This window comes from Bubalus bubalis, chromosome 7 (assembly GCF_019923935.1).
Source record: "Bubalus bubalis isolate 160015118507 breed Murrah chromosome 7, NDDB_SH_1, whole genome shotgun sequence".
NCBI lineage: Eukaryota > Metazoa > Chordata > Mammalia > Artiodactyla > Bovidae > Bubalus > Bubalus bubalis.
Genome location: NC_059163.1, coordinates 46567748 through 46593419, shown reverse-complemented (window position 1 = coordinate 46593419; position 25672 = coordinate 46567748). Strand labels below are relative to the sequence as shown.

At 43.4% G+C, this 25672-nt stretch overlaps 1 protein-coding gene across 2 annotated transcripts; it reads left to right on the top strand.

Annotated features, from left to right (window-relative positions):
* Positions 1-1578: 1578 nt before the first annotated feature.
* On the top strand, positions 1579-18057 carry SRD5A3 (steroid 5 alpha-reductase 3). Of its 2 annotated transcripts, XM_006058319.4 has the most exons (6): positions 1701-1902; positions 4904-4985; positions 9895-10037; positions 11821-12018; positions 15853-15987; positions 16875-18057. In XM_006058319.4, exons 1-6 carry the CDS (start codon positions 1836-1838, stop codon positions 17132-17134), a joined length of 885 nt encoding a protein of 294 aa, XP_006058381.3. In that variant the 5' UTR covers positions 1701-1835; the 3' UTR covers positions 17135-18057. The 2 variants fall into 2 exon arrangements, with proteins under 2 accessions (XP_006058380.3, XP_006058381.3); XM_006058318.4 differs by lacking the exon at positions 4904-4985 and having other exon boundaries at positions 1579-1902.
* Positions 18058-25672: the final 7615 nt, after the last annotated feature.

The window sequence follows — 25672 nt, the reverse complement described above, 5'->3', positions numbered from 1 at the left end:
TTTTCCATGATCCAGTGGATGTTGGCAATTTGATCTCTGGTTCCTTTGCCTTTTCAAAAACCAACTTGAACATCAGGAAGTTCACGGTTCACATATTACTGGAGCCTGGCTTGGGGAATTTTGAGCATTACTTTACTAGGATGTGCTGCTGCTGCTGCTGCTAAGTCGCTTCAGTCGTGTCCAACTCTGTGCGACCCCAAGGATGGCAGCCCACCAGACTCCCCCGTCCCTGGGACTCTCCAGGCAAGAACACCGGAGTCGGTTGCCATTTCCCTCTCCAATGCATGAAAGTGAAAAGTGAAAGTGAAGTCGCTCAGTCATGTCTGACTCTCAGCGACCCCATGGACTGCAGCACACCAGGCTCCTCAGTCCAATGGGATTTTCCAGGCAAGAGTACTGGAGTGGGGTGCTATTGCCCTCTCCAACTAGCATGTGAGATGAGTGAAATTGTGCAGTAGTTTGAGCATTCTTTGGCATTGCCTTTCTTTGGGCTCGGAAGGAAAACTGACCTTTTCCAGTCCTGTGGCCACTGCTGAGTTTTCCAAATTTGCTGGCATATTGAGTGCAGCACTTTCACAGTGTCATCTTTCAGGATTTGAAATAGCTCAATTGGAATTCCATCACCTCCACTAGCTTTGTTCGTACTGATGCTTTCTAAGGCCCACTTGACTTGACATTCCAGGATGTCTGGCTCTAGGTCAGTGATCACACCATCATGATTATCTGGGTCATGAAGATCTTTTTTGTACAGTTTTTCTGTGTATTCTTGCCACCTCCTGAGCTATCAGGGCTATTTTTTGGAACTGACACATTTAAGGCTTTAATAAAATATTTTCTAAAAGACTTAAAGTTTCATTTGTCCTAACCAAAAACAATGTTGTTTAAAACTGATGAGTCAATAAAAATAGCACTGTCGCTACATGGAAATAAATACAAGAAATGACGGAGTCAAAAAGTTTGCTTCTAAGGAGTGGAACTCTAGAAGGAACAGGGCTGCAGTTTTTAAATTTTTACCACTTTCATTTTTGTATTTGCAATTGCCTTTACTTTCTACTTTACATGTTTAAATTCTACACATTCCTAACATTCTACTACAACTACTCATTTTTGTGTGTAACCTGCCTTCTTCATCTACATTCATATTAATATAGTTCACAATCATAGCTCTTCATTTTACATTTTAGATTTTTTTCACTTAACCTACAGTTCCAGTTATCACAAAGCTTTCCGTGTTTTTACAGTCTCCATAATTATTTTAATGGCTGCATGATATTCCAATGTGTTACTGTACCATAATTTAGCTAAATACCTTAACATGGAACATTCTGGATTGTTTCCATTTCCAATGAAAACAATGCTGCAGTGAAAACTTAAAGTTATGTGGCCTTGTTTGTTCCCCTGCTTTGAATCATATTGTTGAATCATATTTCCGGGGTCCCACCAAAGCACCCCTGATTCACACAGTATACCGACTGCTACCAACGAGCACCAACTTCACCCTAACCCGCGAACCCGCGTGGCGGGGCGGTGCCTCCGTCCCAGGGGGCATGTCCAGGGCGGGGCCAAGCGCGTCCCCGCCCCGCGCTGCGCCTCGACGTCCCGCCCGACTGAGTCCGCGCGCCGCAAGCGAGTAGACGGTCTTCCGGGGGCCGGGGGAGCTAGATAGCTGGGCTCGCCGGCTATGGCTACGTGGGCGGGGACCGAGGTCTCGGCGCTGAACCCGCTGCGCGCCTTTTGGCTCACGCTTGCTGCCACCTTCCTACTGACCCTGCTGCTGCAGCTCGTGCCGCCCGGCCTGCTTCCGGGCTGCGCGTTCTTCCAGGACCTGATCCGCTATGGAAAAACCAAGGAAGGGGTGCCATCGCGCCCGGCCGCCTGCCGGGTCTTTGATGTTCCCAAGAGGTAACCGCGCCCTGGCGCGAGTCCTGGTTGCCAAGTCAAGGAGAGCCGGGGGCGCCCAGTTCGAGCTGCCGGCAGGGGGCAGCAGAGGCGGGCACGGAGCCGGCGCGGACCGGATCCGGGAAGCCCAGGCCGATTCCCCGAGGCGGCGTTACCCCTGCCCTTCCTCCCGCAACTGCACGCGTCAGCTCTGCGGCCCTAGGGGCGGAGTGTCCGGAGACACAGAGGAAGCTGAGCCACGCGCACCTCCCGGGGCGCAGGAACGTAAACTTGTGGCCTCAACGTAGCCTTTCCTTCGGGGGTAATGGCTGCGCTCCCAAATTTAGGGCTGGTCACCAGGCGGTAAAGTCTCCTTTGTCCCCAGTTTCTCTTTCCGCCGTCCTGCACTCTATGGACTCATAACCTAACTTGAGGTCGCCGAGACTCACTAGAAATGAAGGCAGGCCCTCCCTTATCTCGTGTCCCTGTTTGTCTCCCTCACAGTCAACAGTCAGGACGAAGGGTGAGACGCTGGTCACTAACAGACGCCACCTCCATCAGCCGCACCAAGGCAGGTGCCCCGGGAGACAGTTGCCCAAGATGGCACGTTTAGGCAAGCGTGGTCCCTAAGCGCCATATGGCTCAACAGATTTCATAACTAAGTTAAATGAGAGATTAAATCGTTATGCCTTCAATATAATTGTTGAAAAAATTGTAAGGCTTATTACAGTCCGGGGAGTTTTTTTCATGTGTTTTCACTTTAAATTTAGAACATAACTGAGAAGAGTGGGCCAAACACTTCTTGATGGTAGGTATATAGCAGTGGCGTTTTTTTGGAGATACAGCCTAAATTGGCGTTCAGAAAAGACTATGGTGAAATGTGATAGGGTTTCTGATGTACTGAAATATCTCGATTATCGCTTAAACCTCAAATAGGCTGTTCCCCAGGTCTGCAGATGGGAAAGGGTGTAAGTAAACTTGGCTTCCCATTTCTGACTGTTGGAGAAATACTCACCAGATGTAACACTGAGAAGCGAGCGCTAAGTCATTTTGAGGAATGAGGAAGGGGAATGAGGCCCTGGGAAGAAGAGCATGTGCCTGCTAAGTCACTTCAGTCGTGTATGACTTTTTGCGACCTCTTGGACTTAGCCCGCCAGGCTCCTCTGTCCATGGGGATTCTCCAGGCAAGAACAGTGAAGTGGGTTGCCATTCCCTTCTCCAGGGGATCTTCCCGACACGGGAATAAAACCCATGTCTCTTGTCTCCAGCACTTACAGGCGAGTTCTTTACCACTAGCGCCATCTGGGAAGACGTAGATGCTTCAAACACTGTGATTAAACCTGTTTCTTAAAGGCTCTTTTTAAGCTAAAATGTCCTGTCAACCCTAACCCTATTTTTCGGGAGAAGGCAATGGCAACCCACTCTAGTACTCTTGCCTGGAAAATCCCATGGGCGGAGGAGCCTGGTAGGCTGCAGTCCATGGGGTCGGGAAGAGTCGGACACCACTGAGCGACTTCACTTTCACTTTTCACTTACATGCATTGGAGACGACAATGGCAACCCACTCCAGTGTTCTTGCCTGGAGAATCCCAGGGACGGGGGAGCCTGGTGGGCTGCCGTCTATGGGGTCGCACAGAGTCGGACACGACTGAAGTGACTTAGCAGCAGCAACCCTATTTTTAATCAGGACTTGAATGTAGTAAGTACTTTTCTACTTCACAGCAGGGATATTCCTAGATTGTCATTTTTTTAATGTTACAAAGTGAAGAAAACAATTACTTGTTTTGAGAGTGAATTCTAACAATTTAACTTTCTGAATTTTAAAAAAGATACTAGTGTCACGGATAAAAGGGCACATTTCAAATCATCCCCTGCACTTACCTATGTATTTGGCTCCCATACCCCACCTCTTACTACTCCAGTCTGTGGTCATATGGCAGCCAAGAAACAGATTTTGTACGTTTTCCTTATTCATTATTGCAAAATGGGTACTCTTTGGGCTGCTTGTAATTTCTACTATATTATGTAATAATTTACACCTTTTTCTTCTTCCAGAATTCTAGAATGGACCATCCTATGGTGTTTTGTTTGACTTTTTTTTCCCTAAATTGAAGCTGAAATTTCTTTTTATTCTAGAGCAGGTACAACTATTCCAGGCCAATAATGAAAGTCAAAAATGTCTAGATGCTATATTGAAGGACTTTTCCTTGTTCAAAATTCAATAGCACTCTTAAAAATGAAAATAAGCCTATAACTTTTACACTTACAAACAGGCAGCTGTGAATCATGTTTCTGTACCTAAGAGCTCAAGTTAATTTGGGAGGAATTATTTTTTCATAAATGGTAAAGAATTAAACCTTAATTGAGTTCATGGAATGTTTGATTCCATAATCCCTGTCTGGTAGTTTTTTTTTTTTTTTTTAATTAAGGTGAGACTGCTTTTCTTGTTTTTTTTTGGTTCCTGGAGTTTTGATTTCCCAGAAAGTCTGAATAAATACTTAACCTCAAACATGAGTCACAATGCTCTTGACTTTCATAGTGCACATGGAAATACTTCTATTTCTAATATTTCAAAATATTATAGAAACATTTTAATTAAATTCAGCTCTAGAGACAAAGAGAATTGTCCAGTCTTTCCCTGCTGGGGTTCAGGGATCCTAACCAGAAATCCAGAGGATCTATGGATAGAACTCATTGCAAATTGGATTGGAGAAAATTACACCTTTATTTCACTAATCTCTAGCTGTAATTCACCATTTTCTTAGTGATAATGGAATCAACAAACCACACTATAATTAGCAATATCTGCAGTAGAATTGGCAATACCTGCAATTTAATACTATATTAAAAATATTGAAGAGACTAAGAACATTTTCATCACTATATAAAAATACTGTATTATCATCCACTGTGTCTCATTATTTAATACATTTAATTAAGCACATATATCACAAATGTTTCTTAGTGATTGTGTAACCTATATTTCAGTATAATTGGGTTTCCTTTGTATCCCCATGTATTTTAGGCTTGGGAAGGGGCCTGTTGCCTTCACCAGACTGCCTGAGGAGTCCATGGAAGAAAGATGTCAAGAATCCCTACTCTGGGCTGTAAATTCCATATATTTACATTTGTCTTGTTTGTTGCCATATCCTAGGCTCAATGCCTGACAAATAATAAAGTCCTCAGTCAATGTTTTGAATGAATCAAAGAAAAAAGGTTTGATTTATTGATTAACTTGACTAGTTTCTCTGAGAGTAACTTTGGCTGAGGTACCTTCTCTTTCATTCATTTATTTATTTAACCAGTGTTTATAGAGTATGTACTATTGCCAAGAGCTGTTCTAGGTTCCTTGGAGCCTTGGTTTTTGTAAAGCAGTAAATATGTAAACAAATCTTTTAAAACAAGCAAGACAATTTCATATAGTAATAAGTGCTTCAGAGGAAATCCAGCTGGTTACTTGATCATGAGCAATATGTGGGTGGCAGTGACAGCCCTGGAAAGGATGATCAGAAGAGGGTAGGGCAGGAGATGAGTTCATTTCAGGAGGCCAGAACAGACATTGGGCTTTATGGACCATGGTGGAGATTAGATTTTATTCTGAGTGTATGGAAAGCAGCTTTAGGATGAGCAAATGGGGGTGTGGCATTATGTGATTTATGTTTGAAAGAACGACTTGCCATTGTGTGGGAAAGACTCGATGAGAGGCTGTTAACAGTGGTCCAGGCAAGAAGTGGTAGTATGGACTAGAGTGTTAGTGTAATAGAACCTATTTGTCATATAGGTGGTGATGATATTAAAGCATGTAGCATAGGGCCAGGCACCTAGGCAGAACTCAGTAACCATTAGTTTCCTTCCTTGGTGTGTGTGTATGTACGCACACGCTTGTGTCCAGTCACTCATGTCCAACTCTGTGACCGCCTGGACTGTATAGCCTGCCAGGCTCCTCTGTCCATGGAATTTCCCAGGCAAGAATACTGGAGTAGGTTGCCATTTCCTCCTCCAGAGGATCTTCCCAACCAAGGGATTGAACCCACGTCTCTTGCTTGGCAGGCGGATTCTTTACCACTGAGCCACCAGGAAGCCTAGTTTCCTTCCTTAGTTAACCCTGTAACTCCCCTATCTGGTCCTGGGATCAGTTCTGGCAATCAGTAAATATGTATTAAATCAGAGCATATCTCCTGGCTCCAGTGGCTTCTAACTCACAGAAGAGTCCAAAACCTTATACAATCTTGTTCTCACCACCTCACTGAGGTCCTATAGTTTGCCCCTCCTGTGGCTCTAATCCAGTTTTCTGGGTCTCTCTCTGCTTGTTCTTTCTCCCACCTCAGGGCCTTTGCGCTGCCTGTTTCCTCTACCTGGAAAGCTGTTCCCCCAAATAGCCAGATGGTATATGCTCTCACTTCCGTATCATTCTGCTCAGATACCTTGACAGTGAGACCTGCCCTATCCACCCTGTTTAAAAATATAATGCTGCCATACCCAGCATTCCTCTTCCCAGCTTTAGTTTTCTCATTAGCAGTTATCACCTACTGACATGCTATAAATTTTACTTCTGTGTGTTACTGTGAATATAAGCTCCATGATGGCAAGAATTGTTGTCCTTTGTATTCACTGCTGTACCTCCCGAGCTAGAGCAGTCCCTGGCTTATAATAGACATCAAACTGTTGGTTAAGTCAGAGGAGTGCTTGCTTGGTGCCCAGTCCTGTGTTACCGTAAGGGTCACCGTATCCTTGCTCCCAAGGGCTCACTTCAATTAAGCATAGTGCGAATGGAAGAAAAACAGGGAGAGTATTTAGAACAGAAGGAAGTGGAGTTTTCCAATCCGCTTTTGAGGCTAGAGCTGGGTCTTTTCAAAAAGAAACATGGGACTTCCCTGGTGATCCAGTGGCTAAGACTTCACGGTCCCAATGCAGGGTACCCGGGTTTAATCTCTGCTCAGGGAACTAGATCCTGCATGTGCAACTAAGAGTTTGAGTGCCACAGCGAAGACCCAGCACAACCAAATAAATAAATAAATAGAGATACAACCTCAAATAAAGAGTAGAACACATTTCATGGAGCAGGAATCAGGCAAACAAAATGAGAGAGAATGTGCAAAATGTAGGAATAAGAAAAACAAGTCAGCCTGTCAATCAAAACCCTATGGTACAAGTAGGGCAGAACAAAATGTGGCTTAGCAGCTTATATCAAAATGTGAGTGACTTGAATGACTCATGATTTGGTATAAATTGGTATATGTAATGGTAGAGGTGGAAAAGCAGGTTCAAACAAATACCGACCACATGACCAGGAGCACAGCCATGTGACTTTTAACTTCAGGGTCATCGAGGCTGAGTCTGGAGCCAAACACTGCCACTTACTGGGAAGTGTTGGACAAGTAACCGAACCTTCCGAGCCTTTGTTTTCTTATCTGCCACATGAAGATAAACTTGCCAGGGTTGTTGGGAAGATGGGATGAATACTCTTAACTGGTCTTCCCACAACTAGATGATCCTCTTACCTAAGTACCAGAGGGATTTTTTTAAACAATGACCAAAATGAATGAGCTATGTTCTCTCTTTCTCTCTTTCTCTCTCTCTCGATCACTCACGCTCTCTCTCTCTCATACACACATTGTTGGGAAGATGGAATGAATACTCTTAACTGATCTTCCCACAACTAGATGATCCTCTTACCTAAGTACCAGAGGGATTTTTTTAAACAATGACCAAAATGAATGAGCTATGTTCTCTCTTCTCTCTCTCTCTCTCTCTCTCTCTCTCTCTCTCACACACACACACACACACACACACACACATATATTCTCTCACATACTCCCTTTTTTTTGGATTGTGATGAAATATACATGACATAACCTTTTCCACTTTAACCCTGAGTGTACAATTCAGCACCTTAAGTCCATTCACATTGTTGTGCAGGCATCACCACTGTCCATCTCCAGAACTCTTCTGTTAGAGAGATTTTTAAAACATAGATTATTCCTTCAAGTCACTGTGTTTGAACGCTGGCCCATCACACTTAAAAGCCAGTGCCCTTACAGGACCCCATAGCATCTTCCCCTCCTTTTTCATGCTCTAGCACTGTCCATATGTTGTTTAGTCGCTAGGTCATGTCTGACTCTTGGGACCCCTTGGACTGTAACCCACCAAGCTCCTTTGTCCCTGGGATTTTCCAGGCAAGAATACTGGAGTGGGTTGCTATTTCCTTCTCCAGGGGATCTTCCCAACCTACGGATTGAATGCACATCTCCTGCATTGGCAGGCAGATTCTTTACCACTGATCCACCAGGGAAGCCCACTATCTATATAGGTGTCATTTATTGTACCTCAGGGCCTTTGTGGTTGCTGTTTCCTCTGCCTAGAAAACTTTCCCTAGAAATTCACAAGGGTTACTCATTCTAGCCAAGCATCACTTCTAGAAGGGCCATCCTTGTCCATCCACCCATCCAGAATGACCTCTCCTCTGCACCACCTCTGTCCCATCACCCAGCATCAGGCAGGATGTCTGCAGATTCATTTGCCGACTCTCTGCTGAAAGGTAAATTTCAGCAAGCCAGGCACCTGGTCTACTCCCTGCTGCATCCCCAGCTCCAAGAACATCACCTAGCAGGTTCGAAGTGCTCAGTACTCTTTTTTTGAAAAAATGAAATTGGTAAAGTGGCTCTAAAGTTGCCCCTCAGAAGCTGTCCCCTCCTCTTTCCATGGGAGCCTGCAGAGCAAGGCGCTGCTGCCATTCTGAGCTATTGGCTCAGACCAGACCTGGGCTCAGTTCTAGGAAGTGTGTCTTAAGGAAGACTCTGGTAGGCAACCAGAGGCCAGGGTCTAGGGATGGGGCAGAGGGGGCAGAATCGACACTCATGCTTGAACTAAGCTCTTTTGCATGAAGAAGAGCTGAATCAGGATTAACAGGACACCTCAGGACAGATCTAGTGACAATTTGTAACAGTGGTGGGAGAATTAAGTGGGCTGCTATGGAATGATCAGCTTAGATCAGCGTTAGTTAGACTGGGTTGTGGGCATGGTCTAGGGGACTGTGAGTTCTGGGACATAGAAGCATATTCTGGATCACCTAGAAGAGGAGTCTCTTGAGTCTGTGTGTAGTCTTCTTGACTCCAAGTTGTCTTACTGCATCACAGATTAATGAGAAAAGAAGGAAGGCTTAATATAGCTGTGATGCTTTGAAGACCAGGAAAGGCCAGGTGATGTCCAGGCAACTTGCAGAGTCAGAAAGATTTTAAGTTGATTCAAATAGAGAAAACTAGTAGACCAATAGGTAAAGAGACCTCAAAAAAACCCGTGGTAGGCCCTCGTACCCATACCAGGTATTGCAGCAAACCAACATTGTCTTTCAAGTAAAATTAACTCTGTTAATTGCAATTTTTGTTGCTTTTGTGGTTTTATTTCATTTGTTACTCTGTTGATGGTAACACACACACTATACTTGTACTAGACTGTACCCATCAGGAGTTGATAGCTAGTTTTATGAGTTCTTATTTGTCATGTTATCATAGAAGTAATTTAGGTCGACACAATTTAGGAAGACACTAAATCAGAAGACCTATTTAAGGTTTCTTGCAGCCCTATGAGCCTGTGATTGTGCAAATCTTGTGTAACTGTTGTATGGCTATTGCAGCAATATTACTTGAGATTTAGAAATCTTCCACAGGTTTGGCTTGTGGTAGCACAGTCTAGGCTCTCCCTGTCAGGCCCTGGGGCCCTCTATTTTTGAGTTTGAGCCCAATTTTGTTACCCTAAGATAAGACAGATAGTTAACTTTAGTCTAAATTTAACAAGGCCATTCGTGTTCTTATTAACCTCAGGAAACCTCTTTTTCCTATGAGTTAACCAGTCCTATCATCTGAAAGGAAATTTCAAAAATCTGAACATCTGTAGGATTCAGGTTCTATTAAAAAAGCAAAACTATGCTTGCAGCATGAGGGAAAAGAATAGTCTTCTAGCATAATAGCTTCAAGTGGATCTGCTTTGATCATTATCTAACCTGTTTTCCCTTTGCAGGTATTTTTCGCATTTCTACATCATCTCAGTGCTGTGGAACGGGTTCCTGCTTTGGAGCCTTACTCACTCTCTGTTCATGGGAGCACCTTTTCCAAACTGGCTTGACGGTCTGCTCAGAATTCTTGGGACTGCGCAGTTCCGAGGTAACAACTCCCCTGGCTAATTCCAACCCTTGCGTCCTGTTCCTGACTTTCCTGCTTGCGGCAAGCTCTTCTGGGTACTTCATAGCTTCTCTCAGGCTCCTCCTCAACGGGTGAAGGGTGGGGGCAGAAAGGCTTCTGCATGGATCATAGCCAGATGGCCAAGGAGGAGGCCTCAGGTCCTTCATAGAGATCATGGCAGAGCTGCAAGTTGACTCTTCATCCCTGACTTCCCAGCAAGTGCTGTGCTAAACAGCACTGGCCGTTCTCCCTCTGATATTTTTAGTCCTGTTGATAAATTTATACAGAAGTCTTTACAATTAAGGGGAAAAACTTTAAAGATTCCTCAGGTTTGCCTTGAAACATTTATCATATATGTAGTTCCAACCAAAATTGTGCCTCCAGACTCCAGAAATTTGAGAGAAAATTACTTTTTAAATCATGGATTAAAAATGTTTGTTTGCTGTGGGGCTTTGGTTATATAATAAAATTGACTGGAAATAGTTGTTGACCAGATGATTACAAAGTAGCCTTTAGATTGGCCTCACTGTGCCTTGAATAAAGGATACACGGAACGATTTAAAAAGTAAGGAATTGAAGGCGAAAACCATAACATGACCTCAGTTAATGTTGGGCAGCGGGAGAGGGGAAGAGTTAGAAACACATTGCTCTGGGGCTGTCACTGTCCTTTGTTCCAGCAGCCAAACCACTGGCTCCCTAGGAACAATCCTTGTTCTGTATCTACAGAGGAACTTTTTGCAAAAGGTGACAGTCAGACGAGGAAAGTATGCGGAGCCCACTTGGGAGGGGAAGATACCAGAGCGAATCCCACTTCACCACTTAACACTTTATGCCTTCATTTGTGTACTGGAGGGTTCGTGGGGTTCTGGTATTTGGAGGGTGGTTGTGAGGAGTTTAATTTGATTGTTTTAACCTGTTGCTGAAGAGTTAGAACTAGATTTTTACTATGTATAAAAGAGAAAAGCAGGCCAAGCCAATATGACAGAAGTCTCCATAGAATGTACCCTTCGGAGAGTCAGGGGAGGGGCAGTGCCTGGAAGGGAACCCAAGCACCTGCTGGTTGTCTTCCATTTCTGGATCTGGTCATATGGGTTTAGTTTGTAAAAATCTATTAGGCTGTGTTCTTAATGTATATTTATGTTGTATGATAACATTTTTTGAAAAATCTAGATTTTATGTCATTTTAAAAACCAGCATTTTTTCTGACTTCTTTTGGGGCAGAGGAGCAAAAGGCAGATAGATAGATTTCAAGGCTCACAGTCCCCCAAAAGTATCATTTTTTTGGCCCTTAGTATGAAAAGAAATGCACAGTTCTTCCCACTCCATTTTCATGCCCCTTTCTGTTTCTGTACATTCCTGTGTCACGTGTCCCCCTGACCTCAGGCATCCCACCAGGGGGCCTGGCTCAGAAGTCATCCAGGAACTCTTCCTGACCATCTTCAAATGGGGATGCATGTCAGGGACCCAGAAACTGTGGAGTTGGGTTCTGAGAGCACAGACCCTTCCCAGCCCCATAACCCAGACGGCTTTCACATCACAAAGTAGAGACAGGAGACCTGAGTTTGTCTCCACTCTGTCACTAGCCAAATTCCTTGACCACTTGGCTCACTTCCTTATTGCCACTAAAAATGGCAGTGTTAGACCTCATGATATCTGGTACCCTTTCCTAGCTCTGATCTTGTTTAATAGTGTCTAACAGTAAGGACAGACATAACTGGATTATTCCTGGAGAGAGATGCTGAGCATGTTCCATTCTGAATTGTAGGGGGTGAGCTCGCACTGTCTGCATTCTTAGTGCTAGTGTTTCTATGGCTGCACAGCCTGCGAAGACTGTTCGAGTGCTTCTACGTCAGTGTCTTCTCCAATGCCATGATCCACGTCGTGCAGTACTGTTTTGGACTTGTGTACTATATCCTTGTTGGCCTAACTGTGCTGAGCCAAGTGCCCATGGACGGCAGGAACGGTGAGTGGTCATTGGGGTCTGTCAGCTGAGTCACTGAGTATGTGAGAGACTCTCCCCACCAGGCATTATGGAAGTTGGAAAGTAAGAGACCTGCCCAATCCACTTGGCATATGAAGAGTCTGGGCTCTAATTGTAGCTTTAAAAACTCAACATACCTGGAGGCTGTCATAAAGAGTGAAATAAGTCAGGAAGAGAAAAATAAACATCATATATTAATGCATATATGTGGATTCTAGAAAAATGGTATAGATGATCTTATTTGCAACCAAGTAGAGACACAGATGTAGAGAACAAATGTGTGGACACCAAGGGAGAGAGGGATGGAGTTGGGATGAATTGGGAGACTGGGTTTGACACTATTGAGATTATGTATAAAATAGATAGCCAATGAGAACCTACTGTGTATAGCTCAGGGGACCCTCCTCAGTGCTCCATGGTGACCTAAATGGGAAGGAAATCCAAAAAAAGAAGAGGATATATGTATATCTGTGGCTGATTCACTTTGCTGTACGGTAGCAACTAACACAACATTGTAAAGCAGCTATACTCCAATAAAAATTTTAAAAATTAAACAAGTCAGCATGCCCAAGGGTACCCAGCAGATACACATCACATTAACCATAACTGCTGAAACCTGAGACACCAACATAAACAGCAGTGCCTTCAGTGAAGAGAGTGCAGTGCAGAGTCCTCAGGAGGCTTGGTTTAGGGATGAAGAAATGGGCCACGGGGTTTCCCTCAGTGGGACTGAAGTCAGTGAACTCCTATGGGTTAGTCTGGAAAGAAAGAGGCAGTGTGGTCAGGAGTAGAACAGGAAGCAGGGGAACTCACTGGAGCAGGAGAAAGGCCAGCCAGCCCAGTTGTCTCACCAAAGCCTTGTCATCCTGGGGTGGAGGGGTGAGGTTGGGGAAGGTGAAGTTGTTGTGCAGGGTGAAATCATGGAACACCAGAGGAGGAAGGGGTGGGTCAGCTCCTGGTGACAAGTTGGGATTTGAGAGGAGGCAGGGAGCCATTCTATTGCCATTTAGTTCTTGTGGTGGTTCCCCTTACAAAAAAGCTTTTCTCAAGTGAGGCAGCCTGAGAGGGGAGAGCAAAAGAGTACTGTAGTAAATCAAAGTTGTGTCTTAACACTTCCGAAGCTCTCACTTGCTAAGAAGAGGGAAGCAAAATCACAACCTTGGTTTATGAGGAAATGAAATGTGATTTTGCGGGGCTGGGGTGGTGGAGGGGAGGGAGGATGGGATATCTGACATATTTGACCATCTTTTTTTTTTTTTTTTTTTTACAAAAACATTGCATGTTTATCATAAAGAATTCAAGTCATTTTGGATGATTCAAGTGAGTTTTTAATGCTGAGGTTAACTTCATCTTGCACCCTTAGTATCCATCAGCCCACACATGCTAGAGTAGATCATTCACAACTGTTTTCTCTAAGCCCAAGTCGCTCTGTTTCCTAAAGCTGCTCTATCCCTCCTCGTCAGTTTGAGCCCATGGTCTGGCTATTTCCAGTACTCAGTGAGTGAGCTTTCTCCGCAGGTTTGATTTCCGTGCTGAGTGCCTTTGGAGCAGCCTCTCTCTGTTGCTGTAGAACCACCCAAGGCTTCCATGGCTCGAGGAATGATTTTAAAGTACAACTTACTGACTATATTTCTCAATTCCTGAATTATTTATTGGCTCCAGCCACACTCAGCTGGCATCTCTCCATCTGATTTCTCTGAGCTGAAGTCAGTTTTTCCTCCCTCAGCTTTTGGCTGTGGCATTCTTTTCAGCCCATGTCACTATATGAGCTGTCATTCCTGAAGAACAGTCCTAGGTTTTCACCCAAAGGAACTTTCCAGAGCACTTTGGTAACCTATTAGCTTGTAGTCTGTCAGCATGACGTGTCTCTCCTGGAGTTTCCTCTGCTGGCCTGGACCCCAGCTTTTGCTCTTCCTCTTATAGAAACAGTCAAGGAGAGGCTGTTGAGACACCCACAAAATAGCTTGTAGATACTCCTTTCTGAAGGTTTCTGAAACTTGAGTTTCACCTACCTGTCCTTCAAGAGGTCATCTGCAGTCATTTGGGGCAGGCTGGGGAAGACTGGTTTCAGGAATTCATTGGAAGAAAGCACACTGGGGCATTTGCCCGCTTCATGGTCTGATACACAGGCGCTTGGGAGTCAGATGGGCTTGAGTCTGAATTCTGGCTTATTTAATTTATCAGAGCTCCAGAACCTTTATCTGGAATTGGGGACATACACAAGAACTCATAAGAGGGTTCTTATGAAAGTGGAAAGTGTATCTGTAAACTACCCAGATTTTCACGTCTCCTTGTCTTCAGAGTCTAGAGGGTCTGCCCCTAGTCACTCTCTATTATATTGTTCTGTGGTTTTTTTTTCTTCAGAGCCCCATCTCACCCTTATATTACCTTGATTATTGATTATATTATCTTGATTATTGATTTTTTTAAACTTGTTTCATCTCCTGCTACGAGAATGTGAGTTCATGAGGACTAGGATCTGACCTGACTCCCACTGCTTTATCCCTCATGAGAGATGCCACACTCAGTAGACACTCCATAAGGAATGAATAAATAAACAAATCATTAAATACTACACAGATCAGACCCTCGGTAAATAGCCTTCTGCCTGCCTTCCCTTTCCTGTATTATAATTCCAACTTCCTCTGAAAAATCTTTTTTCCTTCATAGGTAATTTCTTTGCCTTTAGAGTAGGTGACTTGGCAGTGACATGAACTCCCCAACTTCTAACCCTATGGTGACTTGCTCTTAAAGCCCTCTGATTTAGAACTGGTTTTCATATTTTGTTTGTTTTTAACTTATAAAAATATAACCACTTAGTTAAATGGCTAAACCTAGTAAACATTAAGAGACATCGTTTTTTTAAAAAATTAACTCAATTAGACTTCGATGGACTGTCATTAGTTACTAGCTGTCACCAGCTGAGTCCTACTTCCAAGTACCCATATGGAATAGCTTGATCCTTGGTTCTCATACCTAAATCAATTGTTAGGGGCTCCCTCTCGGCTCCAGAGCCTAGGCTCTTCCCCACTGTCAGTGAACAGCTTTGTTTTCTTCAGTCAAGTCCCTGGCTCAGCTCCCAGCTTCCTGCTGAACATAGGGAAGTCCTTAGTTTGCTTTTCTGATGCCAGTCCTTAAACAAACCTTCATTCTTCCTGTCTTCTTAGTACCTGGAGAAGAAAAATAAAGATGGAACCTTGAGTGTTTCTACTCCTGAAAGAAAATCTCTTGACTGGGCTCTCTTGAATCAGAACAGGATATGTTTCGGTCTTTTATCTTGCAGTTTACATTTCCCTTTTTGAGAAGCTCCACCCCTCACCTTTACTTGCAGTGATTTTCTTCATTGGCTGGGGCCAGTCAAGTCAGTATTCAAAGTTTCCCTAGAAATGGCTCAGGTGAGATCCTTCAGAAGGTGTTTTTCTGACAGCAGACTGCAAGAAAGAAGACATCAAACCAGGCTTAGCAATAAAAATGCAGAGTGGTCTCACCACACAAGAATACATCACAAGAGTGGGAGCTGACCCACAGAGCTGATCCCCGTGCCTGAAGCACTTGAAGAAGGAGCAGGAGAATGTGCCAATCTGGAGTTCTCTGCCAGTGAGCCCTGAAGCTGCCCCTAGCTGAGGAGCATACCTCCTTCATCCACAGGGACGGTGTTCTCCCTTCTGTGCTTGGGAAATGATATCAGGGTGGTTTTCTAGTCATGAGGAACCGAATAAGTGGATAATTGTGTTTTGCAGACTGTGTAATTTTTTTAATGCACTGAGCCTCTGAAGTTTTGCAGAGTTGGCTAATAGGTAATTCTTATTTCTGTAGTCTATGTGATAGGGAAGAATCTCCTGATGCAGGCTCGGTGGTTCCATATCCTCGGAATGATGATGTTCATCTGGTCATCTGCCCATCAGTATAAATGTCATGTCATCCTCAGCAATCTCAGGAAAAACAAAGCAGGTAAGATATCTTTTAGAACCACTGACTGGGGGGTTTTAGCCCTCAGGAGTTAAATGTACTTATTCTTTCTCTCTTTTCTTTCCTGCCCTAATTAGTCGACTAATCAATCTATCAAATACTCATTTTGACAAGACTCGCTGGGTCTTGATCTTCCCATCTGTAAAATGAGAGCATTTTACTGACAGCCATCCCTGGCACCATCTAGCCCTGACATTCTGTGACTCTATGCTGTGCCCACATTTTGGGGCCTGCACTGCATATATGTGTCTAACCAGCATGTCAGCACTACCATTACTGTGCCAAGTTAGTATCGTTCCAGCCAAAGCAAAAAAACTTAACTTTTTTAGTTAGCTTGTATTGACTTATCACAAATACAGTTTTTATTAGGCTTTTTGAAATAATAAAAATTGAACAGTGCTACTCAACATTTATCAGGCGCTTGTTTTGTGCCAGCCCTGTTCTGAGTTGCTTTATGTGTAACGTCACAGTACTCGCTTGAGGCAAATACAGTCTTACCCTGATTTTACAGGTGAGGAAACAGAGGCACAGAGAGGTTAAGCAACTTACCTAAAATTACACAGCTTGTAAGTGGCAGAGCTGGGATTCGAACTCATTCAGTCTGACTCTGGAATCTGAGCTCTTCATCACTAGCTTGGAGGACTGGTGGAGAAACAGGCTTTCTTTTGTGCTTATTTACAGTTAGTATAACTTCAGTCTGCGACTTTCTGACATGTAGTAGGTTGACAGTGGAGGTGGTGACAGCATGGTTTGTACAGTCTGCGACATCCTTTTCTGGTTGAGTTTTTATAAATGATTTCGGGAGCAAAGTGGTAAAACTTTTTTCTAGCAACTTCAGATGTTAAGGGTATCTTCTTCTCCCGTTTCAGGAGTGGTCATTCACTGTAACCACCGAATCCCTTTTGGAGACTGGTTTGAATACGTCTCTTCCCCTAACTACTTGGCAGAGCTGATGATCTACATTTCCATGGCTGTCACCTTCGGTTTCTACAACTTGACTTGGTGGCTCGTGGTAACCTATGTCTTCTTCAACCAGGCCCTGTCTGCTTTCCTCAGCCACAAATTCTACAAAAGCAAATTCATCTCCTACCCGAAGCACAGGAAAGCTTTCCTGCCGTTTCTGTTTTAAGTTAACCTCCAGTTATAAAGAATGCAAACCAAGTGACGGGTTCAGTTCCTAAGGACAGGTAAGTCTAGAGACCAAAGTACAGTTTCTGTGGAATGGCTTGAAACTCTGTTCCATTTCTGTTATCAGAAGTCTTCACTGCGTGAGCAAAGACATACCCCTCCAGAAAATGAGTCTTCAGACAAGAAATCCTTCCTCCCGGCAGACATGGGAATGCTTTGTGTGCTTTCTGAGATGCTCTATAGAACCAACCAGCTGCTAGAAAATAAAGAGCAGATGACAGAAACAAAACCAGCCAAGAATATATGAACAGCATCTAACAAATACATACATATACAAAGGAAGAGACAAGCTCACATGTGGCTTTGTTTTTGCTCCAGACAAACTAACTAGACAGCAGGATAAGCAATATAGTAAGTGCTCAGTAAATGCTTATTGCATTTCAGTCAAAGCAGAATAGCCCTTGAAAATAACAGCAATGTATAATTTCACACTGATGGATTCAGGGGAAAGTGAGTTTATTGAAGTTATTTTATACTTACTACACAAAGATTACCAGTAATGTAACCATCAGTAGTCATCTCCCCCTCGAATCACAGCTTAACAGAAGGTTTGAAACCTCTTTTATTTAATACTTTTTTGACATCCCTTTCTGGGGAGTACCTTAAAAGTGAAAGTATCAAAAATAAAGTATTTTTGTATTTATGCATAAAAGCCTTCATGAATGGCACTGACACTCCAGATTGGATAGCGCTGTAGCCTCATTTGTACGTAGTTACTTAGACTGGATTAATAACTGCCTGAGTTTTTTTTTTTTAAGTGATATGAAATTATTTATTTGACAAGCAGTTTAGTTTTGTTTTGAACTTACCATAAGTTTCATTTTCATATTTTGAACATTTCACAGTATTACAAGTTTATAAGGATTCTCTGGTGTGTTTTGTTCATTGCTGCCTAGTGTCATGTCCGACTCTTGCACCCCATGGATTGTAGCCCACCAGGCTCCTCTGTCCATGGGATTCTCCAGACAAGAATACTAGAGTGGGTTGCCATTTCCTTCACCAGGGGAACTTCCTGACCCGAGGATCAAACCTGGGTCTCTTATGTCTCCTACATTGCAGGTGGGTTCTTTACCAATTGAGCCACACAGGAAACCCCAATATTAATTAAACTATTGATTATTATATAATCAATTATTTCTTTCACAATAGAGGGAAATCTAAAAGTCGTAAATCAACTAATTTCAATGTATATGCTTTTAATATAATTATTATAACATTACTTTTATATGTGCTGATGTACTTAATAGAATGAATCCAAAGATATTTTAAGTTTATACTGACAGTAGCGTATTTAAAGAAAATACCCATCATTCAATCAGGTAGATATAAAAGTATAGTGTCAAAGTAGAAAATAATACCATAGTCTGAGCAATGCAGTAAAAACTGCACATTTGTGCAACATAAGATTTACTGGCTTATTGGCCAGGATATTAACTATTCCTTTTATACAGCTGTTTTATTATAGTTTACTAAAGTTTTGTGCTCAGGTATACCATGCTATGAGGGAAAGCACCTCGTTGTTAACCCAACACAGATAGAATGCATAGTCTAAGGGTGTCCTCCCCACCTGCATCTGCAGTGATAAACTGAAGCTATTAGATTCTTTCCAATCTGACTTTCAGTGTATGTATATCAGCACATATTCTAAAGTTCTTACACTTCCGAAGTAGCGTTTTCTCCCCAGCAATCAAATGCCACTTCCATCAGCTGCTCAGTCTGTTCAAATGAAATGACATGTTCATTTCATTTATCATTTAGATTCGCCATCCTCAAGACCAGGATTCAGGAACAAAACTTCTTACTTCAGAAATGTGAAGCCCATTGCATTTTGGTCTTAATTTCCACACATATGGCATAAATTTTAGTAGCATACTATTGGGGGAGAAAAATGTATTTTGCTTTAGCTTGCAATTTCATACTAGGCTAGACTAGGAATTTGGCTACTACTCTGGAATTTCATTGTACTTTTAAGTAAAATCATCATCACCCCTGCGAGGAGGCCCATGGGCTGTGAGAGAGGGTTCCCTGTCCGCCCTGTACACCCCGCGCCCACGCCACCCTCATCACACTTCTATCTCCTGCTCTCCCTTCACCTTCCTGGCTCAGACATTGCACTTCTAGGTGAAAACAAGAAGAAGTAGTGCTGTCCTCAAAGGGGTTCAGAACAAAGTCAGGTGGTCTTTGTTGAAAGCTCAACTGCGGAGAATAATTGAAAATCGTGCTGTGTTGCAAGATCGCTATCAGCAATGCTCTTTGGATTGGTGAAAATATTCTGTGTGCCTGGAGGGAGAATGCCAGAGACAGTCTGTAGATTCTTCCCACGGGTAGTCCTGGAATAGCCTGGGGGCAGGGTTCCTGTCTTAACCTGCTAGCTTAGTTGAACAGCTTTCCTCTTTCATTCTGTTACTAGGAAGTTCAAGGGAAATGATACTGAACCACCTCATAGCAGCATTCCCTGGGTTAACAACTGACTATAAAAGCATGCTAAAAATAGCCTTTGTTTTCAGTCTCCCAGGTTGTAGCTCGGCCTCTACGCTGACATTTGCTTTCAGTGAGCTTTCAGTGTGCGTGGATGATTTTGTGTCCACAAAGCTGTGTTCTGTGTTACCTTTTTAATTCAGTGAGTGGTTATTACTAGAATTCCTATCCCAAAAAAAGGAAAAGCCTTTGCTGATATTTTTATATGAAGCTTAATAGATAGTCTAAGGGGACTGTAAACATTTACATAACTAAAATGACCTGAAAATTCAAGGACCATTGATAAGGAATCTGTCTTGAACTGATAACATTAAAGAGGTCTTAATAAACGAGCAAGTAGAAATTTTTTACATATCTAAGCAGCATCTGCTTATCAGAAAAAATTATTCAACTGATTTTTATCAGTATCTTAACCTTCTAAGATTTTTCTGATAAATGGAAAAGAATCAGTAGAGTTGGCAGTGGTCCCTAAGTCACATGATGCGTATTTCATCATTTTTCTCAAATACTGACAATCTAGAAAGACATATATTGGTTTCAGGGAAACAAAATTTAATTATTTGAATAAACATTGTATTATAAAAAGCTACCCTATGCACATAATATCAGATCTCTTCCTTCAAAAGGACTGAATACTTGAAGTGCTTAGTGGACAAAAGAACACAAGGGATTTCTCTGCAGAAAGACCAATCTACCTCCTGAGTCTAGCCCTCTGGGTAAAAACCTCATAGCATATGTGCAGTTTTTATCAGGGGTCCCTGGCCTACATAGCATCTTTCTGTGAATTAAAAAGTTGTTACTCTAGCAGCATCCCTATGAGAGCAGGGCATGAGCCTTTGTGGGCATAAAAGGCAGCCTGGGATGGGACTGCAGCTTAATAAGCAGATCTTGAGTTGGATCTCAGCCCAGTCATCCTTCAGCCTGGTGTCTGTGCAGTGCGCGAACTGCACAGTGGTCCATGGAGCCGCTGCTCATCGTGCTGCCTGATTCTGCAGATTCTGTTCACCCTAAAGTAACAAGACTTGATTTCATGGAATCTTCTCACTGAGAAAGACCATATGAATATATCTAGGAGAAGGGGAAGTAAGCACTCCATGTAAAACATCCCTGCTGCTACCCACCAAAAGAGCAGTTTGGTGGTTAGCAGGTAAGTGACTCTCAAACGGTCAAATGTTCAGATGCTAGGATGCTAGTCCCAAGTAGAATATTTTGCTTCTCTGATGGACGTCTCCTGTCTTTCCAGTTCATTGTTCTAGTACAGCAACTCCAACAGCCCTTCCACCGCACTGGGACCTCCAGTCTATTGATACCATGACATTATTATTGTCCTTCACCTCTCCTCTAAGTTTTATCTCCTTAACATACTTAAGAGAATCACTCTTATCATCCATTTGTAATATCCCCAACTCTCTTGCCTCCCTGCATTGCTTCTTCCTGCTGATTTAACTAAAGTACTGCTACTGCTGCTACGTTGCTTCAGTCGTGTCCAACTCGGGGCAACCCCATAGACGGCAGCCCACCAGGCTCCCCCGTCCCTGGGATTCTCCAGGCAAGAACATGAGTGGGTTGCCATTTCCTTCTCCAATCCCGGGTTAAATTCAACCCTCCCTTCCCTGTGTGTGCACCTGTGCACCTGAACTATGGCTGGCGAAATACAGTCCCCAAACATCCCCCTTCAGATTTACGGCCGCTCACCTCAAGCGGTGTTCACTGCTGCAGTCACGGTGAAATCCCTGTTCCATTCACTCTCCCACTCTGCTGACTGGCGCATCTCTGACTCAGGAGAGGGAAGCTGCTGGAAGACAGCTTCCACAGGTTACCATCACTGCACCCACCTAAGCATCTGCCCTTGTATGTTGTCTGCCCTTATTACTATTGTTGAAGGATACTTTTTTAAAAAGAATATATAATCATGATTCTCATACAAATATAAAATGAACATGTGCCAAAGAGTCTATTGAAATCATGGTGAAGGAACCAGTAAGACATTAGAACCAGCTCAAAGAATTTCAAAGAGCGGACACATAAATGGATAATGTGTGTGCGTGCGTGTTAAGTTGCTTCAGTCATGTCCAACTCTTTGTGACCCTATGGACTGTAGCCCACCAGGATCCTTTGCCCATGGGACTTTCTAGGCAAGAATACTTGAGTGGGTTGCCATGCTTTCCTCCAGGGGATCTTCCCAACCCAGGGATTGAACCTGCCTCTCATGTCTCCACATTGGCAGGTGGGTTCTTTACCACTCGTGCCACCTGGGAAGCCCATATGGATAATAAGGCATGCTAAAATAAATTTGCTTAATATATCCAAAACTGTCTTCTGTAGTAGGAGAGGAAAATCAGTTGTGCCCCCGTTGGACAAAATTCATTTGCATGTTTATAGAAAAGATTTTTTTGCATTCCTACCAAGTGTCTATGACTTACAAAGTTATAAAATAGTTCAAAGACAAGGTGCAGATAACCTGAAGAGTATGACAGACTAGACACCAGTAATATTTTTTTTGCTCATTTCAGTCATTTACAACTTTTTCCTGAAACTAAAAGCAGTCTTTCTGGGTTTCTAGTTGAAGCTAGGCCCTCTACTTGGGCACTAGAGTCTACCCAAGGACACTGGTTAGCTATTCTTCTTCCTATTAAGTCAGCAAAGTTTTACCCTTCTCAATTTTGCCAGCAGCAGACACAATACCTTTTCAAAACCTAATCCCATTTCCCTCACCGGATAGCACCTGCTTTTTCTGGTGGCTTTGCAGCCAAACTACAAAGTTTTATTTTGTCCTTACTAGCTCCAGTTTTCCTCTCAGTGCTCAACCCATTCCAGTCACTCTGTAGACCACACAACTCAACTGACACTGCTCCTGAAAGAGCCTCCTGCAACCATGTGAAATCTAGTGGTTGCTTCTCAGTATTCACACGGATGCAGCAGTTAGTCACTTCACCTTGATACGCTTCCTCTAATTGACTCCAAGACTCTGCACACTCTTGAGCTTTCCTCCTTACTTCCCTGGCTATTCCTTCCCAGGTTTTTCTACAATTCCTTCTCTTTATCCTGACTTCTGAATGTAGGAATGCGCCAGTTCCGAGTTCTTGGTCCCTTTCTCTATCTTTAGATGGTGATCTCATAACAGTCTCATGACTTGAAATACTATTTATATACTGATAACTTCTAAATATATGACAACTTCTAAACATCATTCCTCAACTCTCAACTCATATATCCAATTGCATACTCCGTGTCTCTACTTGGTGTGTAATATAGATCTCGATTGATGTGATTACATGGGAATTTCTGATTTTCCTCACCCGCCACCTCTCCTACAGCCCTCCTGTTTCTTTACTTACTCAAACTGAAAACAATGAGGTCTTCCTTGACTCTTTCTCTCTCGGCCTGCAGACCATCAGTGGCTCTGCATCCAGAAGTTATCCCTGTTACATTAACTCTGAGCTCCCCTCCTGATGTGACCCACCATCACTGAACACCTAATCTGTTGCAACAGACTCCTAATCGGTCTCCTGGGTTTCTGCCTTATTCTCGACAGCTGATTCTCAACATAAGCCAGCGTGATCTTTCAAAAATGTAGCTCATGTCACTACTGTCTCAGAGCCCTGCAACAACTACCAGTTTCTCTCAGATTAAGGCCAAGGTTACTCCAGTAAGCTACTAGTTTCCCATATGATCTGACCCGCAGTCATCTCTCTTACCTCGTCTCCTAACCTTCATTCCCTCTCCCTGCACACTGGCCTCCTTGCTGGTCCATGTACATCAGCCATGCTCCCAAGTTAGGGCCTTTGCACAGGTCGTTCCCTCTGCGTAGAGTGCTCCTTCCCCAGAGGGCCACATGGCTAACTCTTCACCATCATTGTGCTATCTTCTGCTGCGTAACGACGTACTCCAGATCTTAGCAACGTAAAACAGCAGATGTCTCTCAGTTTCTGTGGGTCAGGATTTCAGGTGCAGCTTAGCTGGGTGCCTCTGCCTCAAGGATTCACTCAGTCAAGATGTCCCCAGGGCTGAAGTCCCATCAGCAAGCTCCCTGAGGGAGAACCCTGCTCCAAACTCATTCATGTGAATATTAGCAGGATTCAGTTCCTTGTTAGCTACTAAGCTGTGGGCCCGGAACCTCCTCTGGTTCCCTGCCACATGGGTCTCTCAGTGGGGCAGCTCACAGCATGGGACCCACCTCCCATCAGAGCAGGCAAGCAAGAGAATGCAACACAGAAGCAACCTCTTTATCACTTACTCTTGAAAGTGACATCCCATCACTTTCTTCATGTCTGTCTGTTAGAAGGGAGTCACTAGATCAGCTCATACTCATTACACAGGGCAGGGTTATCAGGAGGGTGTGGGCAACTGTGGGTGGGGCCATCTAAGGCTGCCTACCACAACCACCTTGTCAGTAAGGTGCTCAGTTGTGTCTGACTGCGACCCTATGGACTGTGGCCCGCACGCTCCTCTGTCCATGGAATTTTACAGGCGAGAATACTAGAGTAGGTTGCCATTTTCTACTCCAGAGGATCTTCCCAACCCAGGGATTAAACCTGTGTCTCTTGTGTCTCCTGCATTGACAGGCAGATTCTTTGCCACTGCGCCACCTGGGTCCTTATTTAAGGGTTGCAGTCTGACCCTCTGCTCCCTTTGCCGAAATCCTTACTGTTCTGAATTATGGTTTTCTCTGGATATATGCCAGGAGTGGAATTGGTTATTTTTAGTTTTTTTAAGGAATCTCCGTACCGTTCTCCATAGTGGCTGTACCAGTTTATTCCCACCAACAGTGGAGGAGGGCTCACTTTTCCCATCACTCTCTCCAGCATTTATTATTTGTAGACTTTTTGATGATGGCCACTCTGACTGGTGTGGGGTCAGGTCTATCTCTCCTTATATTCTAAATGATAATCTAGGTGGGTAGAGAATTAAGTTTTTCCCTTTTGGGATTTTTAATATGTCTTGCCACTCCCTTTTAGCCTGCAAAGTTTCTGCGAAAAAATCAGCTTATAAGCTTTATGGGAGTTCCCTTATAACTGGCTCTTTGTTTTTCTCCCACTGCCTTTAGAATATTCTCTTAATTTTGCCATTTTAATTATGATGTGTCTTGGTGTGAGTCTGTTTGGGTTCACCTTTTTGTAACCTTCTGGGCTTCCTGTACCTGTATATCAGTTTCTTTCTTTAAATTTCAGAAGTTCTCAGCTATAATTTCTTCAAATACATTTCCCCTCTTTCTCTTCTCTTTCTGGAACCCCTATTATGCATAGGTTGGCACATATTATATTACTTCATAGATCTCATACACTGCTTTCATTTTTGTTCATCTGTCTTTCTGCCTGCTGTTTTGATTGGGTGATTTCCATTATTCTGTCTTCAAGATCACATATTTGTTCCTTTGTGTCATTTTATCTGCTATCCGTTGCTTCTAGGTTGGTTTTTACCTCAGCAGTTGAATTGTCTCTTTTTTGTCTCATCTTTATAGTTTCTAGTTTCTTGTTACAGTGGTCAGCATTTCTATCAGTAATCTTTCTTAATTCAGTTAGTATTTTTATTACCATTTTTTAAATTCAGGGTCTGGTAAGCTCGTGAGCTTTGCTTTATTTGTTCTTTCAGGGAATTTCCTTTGCTCTTTCAGTTGGGAGTAGTTTCTCTCCCTTTTTATTTAACTTCCTCTGTCTCTATGAATTTAGGAGGAACAATTGTCTACTGTGGTCTTGTTGGAGTGTTTTTATGTGGGAATGTCCCTGTGTAAACTGTGTGTGTCCAATATCTTTGGTGCAAGGGCTGGTTTTGGAATGGACCAAATGGACCTTTACTCAGGGTGTGCTAGCGGTTATCTCCTTGCTGGGAGTGTGGTTGGTATTGTGGTGACTAGAGCCTGTATTGGATGTGGGGCAGGGCTTCCTCTTGGCTCCCTGGTGGTCACCACCCTGGCGAGGGCAGGGTCTGCTCCACGGTTGTTGGAGTAGCAGCTCTGAGTGCTCTGTTCAGTCAGGCTCCATTGCACTCAAGTGCATGCCAT